This window comes from Pyxicephalus adspersus, chromosome 3 (assembly GCF_032062135.1).
Source record: "Pyxicephalus adspersus chromosome 3, UCB_Pads_2.0, whole genome shotgun sequence".
Lineage (NCBI taxonomy): Eukaryota > Metazoa > Chordata > Amphibia > Anura > Pyxicephalidae > Pyxicephalus > Pyxicephalus adspersus.
The window spans coordinates 122,259,529-122,278,232 of NC_092860.1; the positions used below are offsets into that span (position 1 = coordinate 122,259,529).

General features: G+C 36.0%; 1 protein-coding gene across 2 annotated transcripts in view; it reads right to left on the minus strand.

Annotated features, from left to right (window-relative positions):
- Window positions 1-10,201: 10,201 nt before the first annotated feature.
- Window positions 10,202-18,704, minus strand: part of CEP135 (centrosomal protein 135) — a 28,938-nt gene continuing 20,435 nt past the window's right edge. For both annotated transcript variants that reach the window (XM_072406211.1, XM_072406210.1), the window contains exons 15-26: window positions 18,165-18,316; window positions 17,946-18,061; window positions 17,021-17,175; window positions 16,567-16,622; window positions 15,775-15,943; window positions 15,237-15,347; window positions 14,049-14,234; window positions 13,716-13,925; window positions 13,189-13,391; window positions 12,453-12,557; window positions 12,182-12,337; window positions 10,202-11,666 (exon numbers count right to left, since the gene is read on the minus strand). In XM_072406211.1, coding sequence (XP_072262312.1) covers window positions 11,645-11,666; window positions 12,182-12,337; window positions 12,453-12,557; window positions 13,189-13,391; window positions 13,716-13,925; window positions 14,049-14,234; window positions 15,237-15,347; window positions 15,775-15,943; window positions 16,567-16,622; window positions 17,021-17,175; window positions 17,946-18,061; window positions 18,165-18,316 — 1,641 coding nt within the window. In that variant the 3' untranslated portion in view covers window positions 10,202-11,644. The remainder of the gene's footprint in view (window positions 11,667-12,181; window positions 12,338-12,452; window positions 12,558-13,188; window positions 13,392-13,715; window positions 13,926-14,048; window positions 14,235-15,236; window positions 15,348-15,774; window positions 15,944-16,566; window positions 16,623-17,020; window positions 17,176-17,945; window positions 18,062-18,164; window positions 18,317-18,704) is intronic.

An 18,704-nucleotide genomic window follows, 5' to 3' on the forward strand; every position in this document is an offset into this window, starting at 1 on the left:
ACTATTAATAAACAATAAGCACACAATTTTATATATATATATATAAAGTCCTGGCTATAACATAAATAGAGCAATTGCTCTATACGGCATTTTGGGGTGGCTACAAGTGAGGACATTCTGAACTGAGCATGCATTGTAGCCACAAGCATTACAAATATGCAGCTTTTATTTACTTGATCAGGCTTATGCATTCCATAGTGCCTGGAGTTGGTACTTGTTTAGAGTCTCAAGCTGCTGTTTAGCTGCAAGTACCCCTCCAATAAAGTATGAATTAGAGATGTGTTGGGTGGTCGAGTGTTCCCTCACACAACTGTGCTGAGCAGATTTGTGATTTTCACTCAGGAAGTGACGGGTTTGCTCTATATAAGACACCTAAGCAATCCATTCTTACTTTTTCTGTGCCCTAAATCAAAACTTTTGCTTAAAGTTAAGGAAAATCTCTTGAAGTAATCTTTAATCACCTGACACTCGACATAGTACCATTGGTAATTTTACTGCTTTAAACGCCCTGCAAACACAGAAAAATACCCGTCAATCAAGCAGAAATCCAATTTTTTCTTTTGCAATATTCAAATTGATTACTTTTTCAGAAAAGTCAGAAGAAGGGATGTAAAGCCAAGCCAAAAGTATGTGTCTGTAACATCATAGCCAACATTAACATGTTAAGCTAACATAATACAAACTTTAATACAGCTACCATGTTTTTTTATTGTCAGGTAAAGATTGGTGGCATGGAACATCATATGATAGAGTGGGTAACTAGTACAACCCCGGTCTCTCCTGGGACTGTTAAACACACCCATACCCCGCCAAATACGTAAAAATATACTTTTTCGGAATATCCTGATATCTTGGAGAGAAAGAAATTATATCAATGCCAGATTGGAGTCACCACGGCTGCCCCCATACGTTCCACTCCCTGCTTCCCCCAGGGATCAATTTATAAGGCGTACAGCCTGTGGGAACAACAGGGTATAGGATGCCTTTAGACATTTTGAGGGATAAATATGCTCTCCCATCACACCACCTTTTATACTATTTACAGATGAAATCTACTTTTTTTGGGTTCCCTGGAGTGTATTCAAAATTTGTGATGCAAATACTGGGTGCGGTTTCATCCAAACACTCGCTATCACATATGTATCCTTTGTTAACGGATAGTGCTTCAGATACAGAGTTGTCACTGTCGTTTGTACGCCACTGGGCCTCGTATTTAATTAGTTCTTATTCGGACACACTGGAACTTCTTGAATCCAGTTGGAACCGTGTCCGCAAAATCATAGTTAGTGAGCAATGGAGAGTACAATTTAAAATTGTACACAGGGCATATTATGCTTTCAACCTAAAACCTAAATCCCACGCCACTCCAAACCGGTTGACTGCATGCCCTAAATGTACTTTTCCCATGGCCCCCTTGGAACATGCGTTATGGGATTGCCCCCATATCTTTTCATTCTGGAGGTCGGTTTTTGGATTTATGGAAGTAGTGACGGGACACACACACCAATTAATGCCACATCTGGCACTCTTCCATGGGAATTATACTCAGATGTTACTTACAAGCTCTGATAAGCAGTCCTAGTCTCGAAATTTGAACACCTTTGTGTTTTGGCAGCCAAAAAATGTATCCTGAAGAACCTGGAACCACACCCTCCTACTACCACACAGCTTCTAAAATACCTCCCAGGCCACCCACCATTTAGACACTCACCCACAAAAGTTTTTTGGCACCTGGATGCCATATCTAAAACGCATGTTGAACTAATTGAACTTTTTTGCCACACAGTCTGGTATGACCAAAGGGTTTTGGGTACGCCCTAATGAATGGTGAGCGACAAAGGTCAAGAAAGAATTACACAAAGAGGGAAACATATGCTTACAATTTTATTTTAACTTGTATTTGATAGTAAAGTGCACATACTGTCTTCAGTGTGACACTACAATAGCGAAGTATCGGGTTTCTTCGGTTACCGGAATTGGGTTTTTTACCCTTCCCCTAGTTATGTTACAACAAAAAAAAAGAACAATGTGGCAAAGGGTGCTATTGTTTATGGAGTTGCACTGATCGTAATGATATTTGTTTCCACTATTTTGATGCACTTTTTATGTATGGTTTTGTAATGTTTACTTTTTCTCACCTTGCCAATAAAAATATGTTTAAAAAATATTGTCAGTTATCTCATATCATAAACTGTAGTAGATATGGATGTGATGTATTTTCAAGTTATGATTGAATAACTCCAGGGCTCAGAAAATGAAGAATATGGCAACGCAAAAACAGAATGATGGCATGGAGCTCCTATCTCACATTACTGGAGAGAACACTTTCACGTTATATCTGGACAGATGGGCACCAACAACGCTCAATTTATTTCTGCTTTAACTTGCAAGCATTGGATAAAACGGAGGTGAGTTAGGATAACTAGTACCACAATAGTCTTCTACTATGAAGCAGGATTGACTTTTTTTAATATACTAAGACAGGGAAATGTTTGACCAACAATACATTTACAAATTCCTGGATTACTTTGTGCCATTTATTCATCTTTCCTGCATTACTTGTCCAGACATCCTCAGCAGCCTTGCAGCTAATCTGTGAGGAAGAGATAAGGGAACACTGTACACAATCACTGGGTGTTTTCCTGCTTACTGAGCTGAGACAGCATAAAGACCGAAATAGAATCTGCTGTACACCATGTCTCAGGTGAATATGAGAAGTTCTCTTCCAATCCGCAATGTGCATCATTGGTACAAGGACGCCTAAAAAGCTGCAAACCTTTACTACTCGGGTAACTGTGCAAAGAGTTAATTATTATTACAAGATCATCCCATGTATAGTCAGTCCCAATGGTCCACTTGTTCAAAACTTACTAGATAATGTTTTATATTGGATTTGGCAGAAATAAAATACCAATTTGGTTGGCAACATCCAGGCAGGGTGAGATAGTTTTTTTATGTGCTTATTTATTTTTTTTTATTTTGTAGGAACTCTTAAGTATCACCTCTTTTGTAATAAGGCTTTTATGGAAGCAGCCACCGTCAAAGGGTTTCTTTACCCTATGGCATTCCATAACTGCTTCCACTATAACATACTGTATATATAAAACACATATTTTGGTAATATCTCACGGTATTATTTACTACCAACACTAAGCAATGAAAGAATAAGTGAATATGCATCTTTTCTTAAAGCCTTTGACATTTATTACTATAATGCAGTCTGGCATACTGACAGCTAGAATAAAAACAAGAAGCCTATTTAATGCTTTGTTTGCAACCTGATTTCATTACAGTAATAAATACAGCAAGTTCAATTGCACTTTAAGGCAATGCACCAAAAATGCACAGAATTTACATTGTGTTGCAGTGCTGATTTGTTGGCACCTAAAATATTTGTCAGCATATGTATTTCTATGTGTTTAAAATAAAGTCATGTACATCTTTTTGCAGAGACCATTAATTGTTGTATCACGTTAACATTTTTTATAATTCCATATGTTCTACATTTGCTGTTTAAAAAAAAAATAACTCTAATTAGACTATTCTACATTAACAGTGCCACAAAGTGCTGTAAAAATGTGCTAAGGGGGTCTGACCCCTGTGCCGCATAACAGCTGTAATATGTTGAATCTTTTGCTGACTCACACAGGTAATGTCCACTTCCATTGAAGACCTAATTTCTGGGACTCCCCAGCTTTGTTCACCCACTTTCTCTGGCTCTGCCCTGATATCAGTGATTTTTGGAAAGAATAATATCCTTTTTAAGCTCAACAGTTGACGTTGAAATCCCCTGCAGCTCTCTGTTGCTCGTTTTGCTACTGGAAAAAGACAGACACCTCCTCCTCGGCTCCTGGGGCTAAATGCAATTGGATCAACATCTGCCTACTTGCTGCCATTTTGGGTGCATGGATATATTCCTATTCACCCACAGTGCACCATGTGATTGCATCCCCGCCTCATCTTTTTTTTTAGGGAAATGTTGGAAGCGGAGCAGCAGGATGACTCCGATGTTACCCAACTTATCCAGAAATGCAGTGTATATTTCCTGAGACGGAGAGGTCACCAATAATTGAGAGGTTTTATTACGCTTCATGGTACATACATAATATAAGCATTTAATATCCTATATATAAATTAATAAAATGTTTTTTGTGGTTCAACTCTTGGTTATTAATATTGGTAATATGTGTTTGAACATTGTTTTTGTAATTGATGTGTTTTCTGTAAATGTCTGATATTTTTAGTTTTCATGTATCACCCGGTCCTGTATATGTTTATCTGTTTAAAAACCCAATAAAACATATTTGAAAAAAAAAGACTCAAGACAAAGTGTTTTGCTTTCTTACAGCTTCTTTTTCAAATATGCTAGGATTTGAATCCCTTGAATGATGTGTATAAAATTCTACTAACTGAAGTTTTTTTTTGATAAGACAAAACACATGTCCCAAGTAAAAACATTTCTATCCACTCCAATGCATCATGAACTAAACATTCATGTTCAGACTGGCACATTATAGTATATCTGCAGTCTCAAAGCAACTTTTGTAGTATGTTTGTAGTCCCTGAGCATCTTTTGTAGCATGTCTGCAGTCCCTGACCATCTCTTGTAGCATGTCTGCAGTCCCCGACCAACTCTTGTAGCATGTCTGCAGTCCCCGACCATCTCTTGTAGCATGTCTGCAGTCCCCGACCATCTCTTGTAGCATGTCTGCAGTCCCCGACCATCTCCCGACCATCTCTTGTAGCACGTCTGCAGTCCCCGACCATCTCTTGTAGTATGTCTGTAGTCCCCGACCATCTCTTGTAGCATGTCTGCAGTCCCTGACCATCTCTTGTAGTATGTCTGTAGTCCCTGACCATCTCTTAAAAATGGCTACAGTCCCTGACAGATTTCTGTAACATTACATTTAAACATTTTATTGCTTTGGTTATTGCTTGTCACAGTTTAAAAAAGCCCACTACAATAACATTTTCCAGGTGCTGACAGTCTGCTACTGACATTTTTCACTGAACATTCAACTTAAAATAGTTGCTATGGGGAAACATTTTAGAAACTTAAAAAAAGTGCAGCCATGTTGGCTTCACAAGTTATAAGTATTGGACTGTCTGTATATCTTCAAAGCGGTTCATCAGAATGCATATGTAAATATAAAAACAACAGTATAATGAAAGAATAAGAGAACTTTGTGTGCACATATTACTTGGACACTTTGTTGCTTTTTGTGACCTACACTACCTCTGCCTTAGGGCTGCACCCATATACCAGTATGTGCTATGCAGTCCCTATCCATGGCTTCCATTCTAGTGGGTATGCTGGGATTGGTATGAGCATTTCTGGAAATCTTGTTTGTTGGTGATATGTTCCAAGGGGATAAACAAACTTCATTCTGAAATCGTTGTTAGTAGTAGTATGTTGTGTGCACAAAATCTGCATCTATTTTAAAGTATAATAGGAGCAAAGGAACTATTTAAAATAACCTGGCTACATATCATTATTTAAAACAAAATAAAAAAAAAAAACATTTTGATGTAAAAATGATCCTATTTTCCACATCTGCCTATTACTCAGACAACAGATATGTATGTACACAGTACCGTGCAACCAAGGTTAGATCAGAGATTTCATGTGTTCAGGTTTATTAAAACTGGAAAAATGAATATTTACATTATGAGCCTGATCTAAACCATCAAAAAAACAAGTGACCGGAATTTACATATTAAAGTAATTTTAGATCTGAAACTGAATTTAGGAAATTTCAATTCTTAATTATTAGCAATAGTACTACAAAACAAGTTAACAGACTAGAAATATATTTACTTACAATATAAATATATAAAATATATTTACAATATATACAATTTACATATACAAACCTGTGCCTGGAATTCAATCCTATCTGCATACCAATCTATACAGAATGAAGTTACATGGCTTTAAACAACACAAAGCTTTGTTAGTGCAACATTTTCTGAATGATAGTGTATGTTAATGAGCATCCCACATTGCTTTAATACTATACCAAAGTTTCATTATATTTTTAAATTCAGTGTGGGTGCATATACCAGTGAGCGTGAGAATGATTTACTTTAAAGTCAAGTATTTTTGTAACCATACAGAGTGGTAAATGGTCTAAACATTCCATCTGAATGCTGAAGCCTCCTCTGGTGAATGCTTAGGCTTGGTGTGGGCTCAAAGCAAACTTGTCACGACAGAAACACAGAGTCCTCTCTAGACATTAGTAGTTGTTGATACTTATTTAGTATTTGGAGCCAGAAACAGTTGATTCAGGTATTGATTGCTGACTTCCTTTAAAACCTATGGATACCAGTGTACAGCAGCCAGGCTTGTAATGAGGTCAGCACAATTCTTTCCTAATTACAAGTTTTCTGCACTGTTATTAATAATAAGCAGGATTTTTAGCGCTAACATATAACACAATGCTGTATTGCAGTGTACCTAAAAAGTGCATGTGGTTAATAATGTCGGTTATGCCCGAAAAGAAAGTGGTCAATTGACCACAAGCAATATCTGTAAATCTTTGGTCTATTTTGTATGAAACCCTAAAAATATTATTCACAGAATATGCACCAACCCAAAGCAAAAAAGATTACTTCTTCCTTTACCATGCTAGGATGTTCTCATCATATTAAACACCCTCGCTTTGTGTTTCACTTAAATTTTAGTTGCCAGAACATCAAAGAACCGCTTCCCTGGGCTTTTATTAATCTTGCACAGCTTTTAGGAGGCAGAAAAAATTATTTTTTGCCTGCATATAACATTGGTGTTTAATTTTCCAGATATAGGGGGAATTATTTGCTGCCCTGTATACCTCCAAAGAACCGCACATAATATTCAGTAAATGTAAGCTGTGATTGCAGACATTTACCAGAAGGTCAGAGACTATGACCACACTTTAGGAGGAGGTCAGTGGTCGACCTTGTTAATATGGGGGAACTCCTTGAAATACCTTATGGCAGGCAACCCTGCAATAATTGCTATATCCTCTGCTCAAAGTACATTTGCTTGGTGGGCAGAAGGAAGAATGCCACCTTTAGGGCAGGTTCAGACATTCCTTTAAACCGCATGATCCTGCACAGCTCTCTGCTGCTAGACCCTCAAATACTCACAAAGCAGCATTTGCACATTTGTACTAGAATTGCTCACTGCTGTCCCTATTCATTCCTTATTGGGCTGCCACAGAAGCTACCATGTAGTGTTTCTTGGCATGAGAAAGTGGTAAATGCAACCTCACCAAACAGAACCAGAAAGATAATTGGTGTCACTTAAACTGACCTGAGAGGCACAAATAGCTTATTACTCAAAGAACCCCTAAGCCGAGAAATACAGAAGCTTTTCACAGTCACAAACCAGTCCACTATCTAAGGCTCACAAGTTGCACAGGAGGATTTTAAGACCAATATAAACAACATGAAAAAATGAAAAAGTAGAGCACCAGGGATAGATTAGTTCCTAGAAAACACTTGTAGTTTTCAATTACATCATCACATTCTATAAACACATATATACAATAGTCATACAGATATAAAACATAACTAGAAGATGTCAGTTGTGTAGACATGAGTGTTGTTAGGGTGCAGAGAGGAGCAGATGCAAATTAAGTGAGTTAATGTGAGAAATTAGTAGAACTTTGTGCAGATCATATTTTGGGAGCAGTGGATACATGTGGAATGACTACAGTAATATATGACTAGGTGATATGATGGAAGGTTTATGGTCAAGAAGTGTTCAGGGATTACATAAACATACATTACTGTTAAAGAGCAAGAAAAAACGTTTCCAAACAAATGTGTAATACCAGAGTCTATGATATAATCGTGGGAACTGGTAATAAAGAACTATGTATTCTCTGTAATAAAGAATTTCACTTTCTTTTAATATACATCTGTTTGAATGTGTTGGTTTTGTTGTTTGAAAATAAGGAATGATCTGAAACAAATCAATTTACAAATTAAAAAAAAAACCCAGTGTCAACTGCTGTAAGAAGCACTGAACTAATAATAATTAATTAATAATTAAGTGTAATACTGTAATAAAAATTGTAATAATTACTTGAAAATTAATTGAAGAACTACTAGTATGTAATTTACTCTTAGCAAAAAAAAATGAACTGTTTCCATTAAACTAATTATCAGAAGGAGTAGTCAAATTAAAAATATTCAAAATAGCATATAATATCTATGCAGCAATCTGCTCTATGGGTGTATATTACAAGAAAAAAAAGGACTAAATAGGGTCTAATTTAGCCTTTCTCAATCTTTATAACATGGGGAACCTTTGAAATAACTTTCAACCCCCTCGTTCCACAAAACTTTTTGAGAAACATTGATCTAATCTATTCTAGTTATGTTTCTGATATTAGAAATAGTTGCAAGGAAAGGCTTGACTATATTGGGCTGACATAGAGGTGTAGAATAATTTAGTGCCATTGAAAACATGGACCTGGAAGATTTTCTTTTAGTATTTCAGTGAATGTATGATTGATTGCTTTAAAAATAAACCTGAAAAATTTCTATTTTGTTTAGAAAAGGGCAGTTGTTACACCAGATATCTTTTTGTTTTGTATGACACATCTACTAACAGGTCAATGGAAGAAACAGTATACAAATTATCGGTCACATTTAGGATGGCAAAGAGCGATGTTCTAAAAGTCTACTACTGACACAATCTGCTGATAACACTGTTATTCGTCCCTCCCCTCAGGCATGTTGTTTTGGCGTCACATTCAATTCTGCCCTCTCATTTACCTCCCATATTCAGAACATTTCCAGGTCTTGTCACTTTCACCTGCGCAACATCTCTATAATCTGCTTCAAGCTCTTGTGCTTTGCCTTTAAATCTCTCCACAGCTCTTGTCCCACCTACCTTTCTTTTTAAAATTGACATCCAGAAAACCAACAACCCACTTACCTTTCTGGCCTGATATATAAAAACTCCCCACTCTCTTTGATCCTCCAATTACCTACTACTGACTTCCTCACTAACCTCATCACACGCACGGCTCCAAGACTTTTCTAGAGCTGCTCCAACTCTCTAGAATGGTCTTTCTCATACCAACCTGCCTACCAGACTTCTTCAGTCTCTTAAAACCCTTACAACTTCCCAGCATTACATATCTTCCTTCCTATTGTAACCTTCTATCTCACCTACTAGATTGTAAGTTCTTCAGGGCAGGGTTCTCTCTTCCTCCTGTGTCACTGTCTGTCATTTGCAACCCCCATTTAATGTACAGTGTTGTGTAATATGTTGGTGCTATATAAATCCTATTTATTATTAACAATGATACACCCACAAAGGTAGTTACTTAACATTAACAGTTACTGTACATTAGGAAGGCCTTTAACCTCCTTTCTATTTTAAAAGGACATCTTCACGGACATTGCTACTACATAAAGTGCTGGATAACAAAGAGTTGTATATTATAATTCCTACAGACCACACTGGATAAATTAGACCACATTGGATTGGCTACATTTCATTTGCAGACAACAGATAACATACAGAATTATATGAGTGCAATGGATAGTTCTTTGTTTTTGTTGATAATTAGATGCACAGTTTAGAAGACAATAAAATGTTCTATATAATTTTCTAGCTTTACTGAGGTCTATCTATAATACCCTTCCGGTTTTCATTGCAGAGACCAGCAATGCAGTGCCCATCAATCCAACAAATACCAATTAGAAACATGCTCACCTCCCATCCTTTTCCAGAGAGCAAATGGTTCAAAGAACAATGCACAGAGAAATCCCCCCTACATTTTTTATATTCTCAGTCCCGATTTAAATGTCATGCAGATCTGTACACAGCAGAAAGACTACATATAAATAAAGCAATGTTCACAGTTTTTATGGGCCTTTATTGACAGCTCCCAAAATTCAAGGGAAGAAAATGTAGAAGTAAGGGATTTATATTTACCAAACTGTTTGTTCTGCCTTGATAACCTTAAAGATCCAGTGATTTGAATGTACAACGCCTCACCTCTCAGGAGGCAATGCCCAAAGTATTCGGCTTTACATTTTTGAAGTGGAGTAAAATATGTGGAAATGAAAGCTCTGCGCCAAAAACCTGTCTGCTTTTTGCTAAATCTATTAGTGTTTAAATTTAGACATTTACAGATCACTTCAAGTAGCTATCTTCATCCAAAAATGATTTGCACCAAAACACATGGGGGAAGGGGGGGACTGTTAAAATACTTACATTTATTTTGTTATAAATAGTAATAAAGTATAAAAATAAATATGCATGGAAACAAAAAATAAATTGTGTTATCTTACAATACAGTAAAAAGTCACATGCATCTGTTATTAAATAAAAATACTTTGTACAACAATATTTTACATGAAGGCAAACAGTGAAAACAATTTTTTTAACATTTGATAACAGCTGTGAAATCCATAATTTCAGCATTTTGTTATCTATAACATCTTGTTTTCAATGGTAAGAATATACCAATAGATGGTGATTGGAGATATAAGTAAGATTCAGGGTTTTAATGTATAGCAATAATGGACTACAGACTATGTACATCTATATTCCTAAACTTGTACCATTTGTTTTAATGCATCATACTAAAGTCAGTCTACTTCATATGTCTTCTTTTATTTCATTCACATACTGGCATCAGCTTAGAAGGCCAAAATGTTGGTTGACAGAAGCAGCACAAAGTTGAACTCTTGCAACCATAAAGTCACTTGGAGATCTGGCAATTTTTCAGGTATTCAGTTCAAGTATTATTCCAGAAATAACCATATGTGAAGGCAAATGACTTCTTGAAATCATTATAAAGGGTTATGTTAAACAATTTACAAACATGGTATCCCTGGTAGCTTCATATATACTTTCCACTTTGTCATAGCATTAAAAATGGGTATTTAGTCCTGCTGTTAAGCTAAACAAAAGCTGTAGAGTGAGAAATCTATGTATATGTGTATGTAATCTATATACAGTATCTACATGGCATAACTACATATACCCCAGTACAATGAAATATCATTTGAGTAGTTATCTATGCTGCTGATCATATGGACTTTTAGGAGAACTGGGCCCTGAGCTAAAAGAATTTAGTTACCTAGTGTAGTGCACTAAAACAATCCTTCTAAGCTTGCACAAAAAAAAAAAAAAAAAACACTTTAAGACATTAAAAAGAGTCATACATGTATAGTGCAAGTTTAAAATCCAAGGACTAATAAAACACACTGAAATAACACAAACTCTGTTCATTACAGTGACTCTAAACATGGTAGTCAATAGCATGCAGCCAAAGCATGATGATGTTGCAGAAATATGACATCTGCCATATTGTATTCCAGGCTTTGACTGATCATTTGTAGCACCACAGAAAAATCCTATGACGTTCTAAAGTCACTTATTGATACTCCAAGTAAACAGATAATAATATGCTACAGGATAGAAATTATGTGCACGTGTGTTCTTAGATTTGCAAATAGAGATGAGGTATTTAGAAGATAGTTGGTTTGCAGTGCACTGAAACATGGCAATGTGATTTAATTATAGAGGAACAAATAGATTGCTTTCAGACAATACTGGTTACACATTGGAAACTTTACAATGGAAGTAAACAGTGATGTTGCTGGTCCATATGTAGTTTTACCTTCCTAATGGTTATTCCTTGAAGCTCACACTTCTACAAGAAAAGAAGCATGGTTATTCCACTCAGAGTTTGCAAACTTTGGAATTATTTTTTTACATTTTAGGAGTGAACTGTTTATATCCTACATAAAGTAATTTCTCTAGGAGTACGGTCAGTTTCAAGGGTGGCATCGATGTTATAATTTTATTGTACAATCTACCAATTACAAAGGTTGAGGATGTAGCCGAGAAAAAAAAAAATCTATGCTGCTATATACAGTTAGATAGGCTCTTGCTAAAACTAAAGGTAATTGTAGAGTAAGGCAACATAAAACTCCGGTCTCCATAGTTTCTATGCAATTCTAAAGAAGTTTTCCACAGAAACAACAAAACAGAAGAGAATATTGTACTTAATTTTAGTTCATGACATTTTAAACATGAAAACATTTGACCGATTTTCTAAAACAGCCAAGAACTAATAAATGTGATGTCACTGCAGCCATAAACTGCAACACCCAAAACATTATAGTTTTAGGAAACAGGAATCTTTTCTGTTTATCTGTTACTTACTTTTCGGCTGCTTTATCAGTGGCTCGATCTACAGATCTTAAGATGGATCGCTCTGGAGACAGAGAAGGCGATTTCATTGTGGATGTTAGTGGTGAAGATGTACGCAGCGATGATGTGGAAAGCCCATGTCTGCGCAATTCTTGAACTGCTCGCTCCCTAGTTAAGTTAATAAAGAAAAGAAAAAGTATTTTTTTTTTTTTAGTCACAGAAGACTTTTTGACACCCTTCATTCACCAGGATATGACCTTTCTAACCATACCTACAGGCTTACCTTTCAAACTTCTCTGTGGTGAGCTGTCTTCTTGCAATATCATAATCAGACTGCAGTTGTGTAAGTTTACTCCGGAGCATAGCCACTTCACGAGACTGGGAATTGCTGTAAACCACAAAAAGACTGTTCAAAAATGTTTTAATCATAACTCAAAGTGATAATTTTTCTCCATTCCATTTCTCCAATCTCTATTCACTGACTGTTAGCTGTTATGCTGAACTTCTCAGACAAACTTGGGCCACAACGAATGCAGAGTAAATTATTTCATTTGAGAGATCTAAAAGCCCCACAAAATGCATGAACTGCATGTGCTCTGTTGGTATAAATGTGCTGTGTGGAGTTAAAGGGGGTTTTAAAGATCCACAACAAAGTTTACAGTATGTCTTGGTTAAAATAAATGTTATTAACGGTATTACTGTAGTGTTTACCACTGATCTTTCCAATTTACATTAGTGTATTAAAGGTTTTTAGATTACCACCTGGTAAGACACATAAGAAATACATTGTTTATGAAGACCAACTCCGACATCATTACAGAACAGTTTTACAGCTCCACAGAGCAGGAAAAAAGGGCTGCACAATTAATGAGATAATATGCTATATATACATAAATAACACAGCTACAGATTATAAAAAAGCATGTTTTTTTATTTTAACACATTAGGAGATATTCCTGGGATTGAAAAATGGAAAAGGGCTCTTCATTTCCTTTAGGTGCAGGAAATCTAATACTCACAGTTTACTCTCAGAAAGGGTAAGTTTGTCTTTCAGCAGCTGAATCTCAGAGTCTTTCTCGTGGGTAGTAAGATGACTCTGAAACTCCCTCTCTCTATTAGTGGCTAACAAGGTCTCTAAATTCTTAATAGTGAGCCTCTCACTGGCCAATTGCTTCTTCAGCAGTTCAATTTCTGATTTCATATCCTCCAATTCATCCATGACCTGCAGAGGTACAAATAAAAAACAAATATAAAGAGGATTTTGCCTTGCAATGAATACGCCATGGAAAAGTTAAATCTATACTATCTGATAAATGTATTTATTTGGAGGATAAATGCTTATATAAATGTGTACATTAGTAGATCACAAATGGTAGACGGTTTCAGACTAAGCGTTAATCACAACCAGGGCTCCATAACTAGGCTACTCAAACTCTTGACATACAATTTTTAGCTGGATATGAAATAAAATGGTTTCTTGCTGCATTATACAGGAAAGTTGCAAACATTCAGCAGGCAGACAATAGTTCTGTTTAAAGACACTTACTCTTTCATATTCCATGTTTCTAGCAGTTAGCTGTCTGGAGAATTGCTCTTTGCTAGAGTCCAGCTTTACACACAGCTCTCTGACTGATGCCAAATCTGAGAGAATTAAAGCCTTTTCATCTAGTTCAAGTCTGAGTTGCTCCTCCAACCTGGACACTGCTTTAGTCATGGATGATATCTGAGCTTCATAAGCTTGGTGGGCATTCATGTGCTGCAAAAGGGGAAACACAAGCATTGGTTCTCATTTTCTTTCAGTCTCAATAATGAGAGAACCTGTTAGTGGAAAGGAATTTGCAGTAATAGATTAATGTTACAAAATTTCCTGGTGTCTTACTTCTCTGACTTCATTTTCCAAGTCTTCCACTTTTTCTCGCAGATGTCGTCTATCTGTATCAATAGATAGCAACTCCATTTTAACAGAGCTACTCTCGCCTACAGCGTTCTGTGCCTTTGCTTCCCATTCTTCAGCCTGGCTGTGCATCATTCTGAACTGATCCAAAAGCTCTCGATTCTCTTGCTCCTAAAAAATTCAAACAGTAATTATTTTAGTGAATAGTTATTTTAAAAAAAGTTCTCAAGCTTATTCAAATATAAAGTTTATGAAACCCAAAGCAAGTACAGCCAAGCAAGTAACACAAACCTTTAGGCAAGTATGGTTCTTTTAAGTATATGCATTATATTGTCTCCAACCTGGAAAGCAATGGGGAAACTCAGTACACTACATTTAGTATACCTGGTATACACACAGAAGCCCTCAGTAGGAGATGTTCTCTGTAAGCAATCTCAGTCATTTTTTTAATTAAGGAGTCTGTACAGGTGGACAATTTAAAAATATAAGCACCTTTTTAGTATTCCGAATACAGGTAATGTATAGCTGTAAAGTCATAAAATGATTAAATAAAAATCCTTACCAGATGTAGGATGGTGAAAGGTAAAAGCTGGGAAAGATGGAGCTCTTGAGTGGTTGAAGATGGCAATGGAAACCATAGGTTGACAGGCATGACCATGTGTTTATATATTCTTATTTACACTTTTAGGGTACTTAAACTCTGAAAGTGTGCTGAAACTACACTAATGATCATTATTGTATCTACACAGATTACCTACAGAAATTTATTTTAGAACACTTGCAATAGATTGGCATGTATAGAAGATGCTACTGATGCTTTTTGCAAAGTTTTTGTAGTTGCATATTATTTGAGAAAATGTCATTTGAAGGACAGCCACAGAGCATCTATGCAGCTTAAAAAACAACCATAAACACTTCCATTGTATGATATGGTGGCCCATTTTCCCTAAAATGTCTTATTTAGTCATGAGCATAGTTGGCTATATGCATATACATAAAGCCAACAAGAACAAGGCTGCCTTGAAATCCTAGTCTGCAGGTGAATGGATAGTTTTAGTATCAAGCACGTATGAGCAAAGATCAACCAAGAAAATATCTCTTATAAAAAACAAACATTTGTGTCCATATGTACAGGAACTAACGTGTAAGAGTAATAAAGGTTAATGTACTGACCTTGGCTGCCATTAATGTTTCAATCCGGGCAACCTCAGAAATATAGCCATGAACTCTTAGCTTTAATTCTTCTTTTTCATGCATTGCATTTTCTAACTCCAAAGTAACTGTCTAGAGAAATAGGAACATACATCAGAAAACACTGCAGACATTTTTACTGGGTGGTACAATGGCACAGCAAAGGCTATAGTAATTAACTGTATGGTATTATTGGGTTTTGCAGTTACAGATTAAAGAAGAAATAAAGAGCATGAATGCTGGTAACTGGGAAGAATTCTCTGCTCAGAGGGCACTGGATTTTATCTATAGCCAACAATGGGGATATATAAATTTAAGACGGCATGGACACTGATAATGTAATTTAAGGCAATACAACCTCAACTATAAAGCTGTGCTTGGAAATGTTTTGTAAGCTGTGTCATTAATACACACATGGGGTGTGCATCTGTTCAAAGACTTTTTGCATCCAAAGAATAGGTGAACTGGGGTAGGTGGCACTTGTGATGGAACAGGAAATGAACTATTGAACTTTAGGTACCTGATTCTCTCTGGTCATAGTGGCAAGGTCATCCTGCAACCTTCTATTCTCCTTCAGTGATATTTCTCTCAGTCGAACATCTTCTGAAAGCTCAGAACTGACAGAATCAAGCTGACGGCGGAGGCTTATTAACTCTCGATCTTTGTTACCAATGGCATCTTTTAAATGGCTACAAATCAAAAGATAATTCACATGTAAATATACAGTTTAACAAATCACATTTGAAGCAGCAAAGCTCTGAATTTCAACACTTATTTCTTCTTGCAAAATCTAGCCAAGTGTAATTTCCCTTACATTTTCCAAGACATATGATCAGAGGCATAAAAAAGTTAACAAATACATACTGGTTAAACAAGTCAAAAAAACAAAAAACAAAAAAAATCTATGCTCTATATGAATACAACCACAAAATGCAAAATGGTTGTCTTACAAAGTACAAGCAGAACTAAAGTCCCACTTTGAAAATTGATCGACACCCAGCTGTCAAATTTTGCCAAAGTGACCTTTCCTTGGTAATGAACACAGTAACATCACTCCGGTCCAGCTGAGAAGAATGGCCAAGACCTGGATACGGTAGGAAAGAAATGGGAGGAGCTCGCAATGGAACAGGCACATGTATTGATGGTAGCTTAGCAGCTTGTACTATAGTCATACAGTCATCCATTCAATTGCCATCCGGGGGAAAAAATATTTGAATATATAAATAATGAATATATTTCCACCCCCTTAAAAACTTATGAACAAAAACTATATAAAATCTTTATAGCAATCGTAGGAAAAAGAATGTCTTACTCAACAGTGGCCTCCAATTCAGAAAGAGTAAGTCTTAAACTACTAATCGTCTTTTCCTGCAATAGATATCACAAAATTAAAACTTTTAAAATACAAACTGTTTTGCAGAAAAGTGAACTAACAGAATACATGAAAAATAATAAAACTATATATAAAAAAGCCCAAGTTATCCAAAACCATTTTCGTCCAGCACCAACACCAATGCTACAGCTAAACCAATGGCTCAGTCAGGTCAGGTTTACAAAGCAGCTTTTCTGGTGTACTGGTTTTAGATCCAGAAATGCTGGCATTTTTTTTTTAAATAGCAAGAAAACCTTAATTAGGACCTTTATATATTAGGTCATTGAATCAAAGTAACAAGTCTATTCTTAGAAAATCCATAACATTCTGTCTATTCCATTTTTGAGATAGGAATATCATGAATTCCATGTATACCTAAGTGCATAAAACATACTTTGTTTTCCAGGTTATCATCCAGGCAAGCAACTCGCTCAGTTTTCTCATCCACAGTTTCCTGTAGTTTATCTTTTTCTTTGTCCAACACAGAAATCGTGTTCCTAAGCATGGCCATTTCTGTGGCTTGTGTAGATACTGTTTGATTTAATTCACCTTTGGGACAGAGTAAAATGAATGTAAAGAATAAAAAAAACTTTCCTTTACGCATTTTAAAGTATTTTAAAAATTACATTCTGTAGGTGAAAAACATTTGTTTCCAGGAATGCTTATTCTGTACAAAAATACTACAAGAAATAATGAATAGTATTTTTTATACCATTATTAGATATCGAACCCCCCAACCTCCAGCTGGATGACATTTAGATTGCTAATACACAGTATACCTAACATGTTTTTTTTAAGACATTTTTATTTTAACATATTTAAAACATATCCTCTCTCCAGAGCTCCTGCAGCCACTTCCTGTCTACACACAACCTCTCAATCACTCGCACGCTCAGATATCCAAAACATAAAGTACTGGGGAAAAAAGCACAGGATGTATGGAAGGGACACAGGGCAGCTCTGAATTTGGGACAAGATCGACAGGTTTACTTCTGTACTTATCAAACAAAAAAAAAAAATATAATATTTACACTTTAACTAAATTAAGGTATCACATTGCTCAGTAAATAAAGTGCATGAATCATTGATACTGAAGAAGGAACATTCTAGTGAGTATTCTAGTGAGATTTTTCTGCACACTTGAGCACTTATAATTATATAACCATTCTAAGCTATAACAAATTTAGTGTTAACACAAACATTAAAATTACTGTTTAAAGCCTTCCACGAGCTGTCAGAGTAAAGAGTCTGCCCTGGGATCCATAAGGTAAAGGATATTAAATATAGTGCACATTGGTAGACATATATGTATAATGTACCTATTCTTTCCTCCAATGTCACAACTTCTTCCTGGGATAACTGCAGTTCACTAGATTTTACAGTGAGGCGACGCTGGAGATCTTCCAAAGATTTCTGAAGTTGTTCATTAAGTAACCTGTAGATGAGAACATTAGGAGTGATAAAAGGCAATATTCATGTGTATATGCAATGTAGTACTGTTTGCTCACTTACATTCAGTAATAAAGTAAGTCACTAACCTTAGCGAGTTCAGTTCAGCTTTATACTGCGAAGAGTCATCCAGTGTTTGAGCCAAATTTACTGACTGTGATCGATTCACATTTTCCAAAGATGATATTTTTTCCTTCAGCTCAGATATAGTGGCTTTTAATTCAGACCGTTCAGTTTCCAGCTAAGAAATCAAATCAAGGTAGAGAAAATGTTCTAATATGTCTCAGAGATGACAGTAATGTAAACCTAACAGATCAGGTACACAATTCTAATATTTACAGTTCTGATCATATGTTTATGATTCCTGCAGGAATTTGTACCATTACGTACCATTCTTAGAAAAAAAAAAATGATCACATAAAACACTTTATTTACTTTTAATTAGATCCAAAGTAAGCTTTAACCACCTAACCGATAACCCCGACCTTGGTACAGGGTAAAAAAAAGTTACTATTTTCGATAACCCCGAACTTTTCTCACTGTATGTAAATACAGTGAGAAAAGTTCGGGTTTATGGATCACTTACCTGGTCCCGCTGCGATCGTCCATCCGTCGTGTTCCAGCGTCGT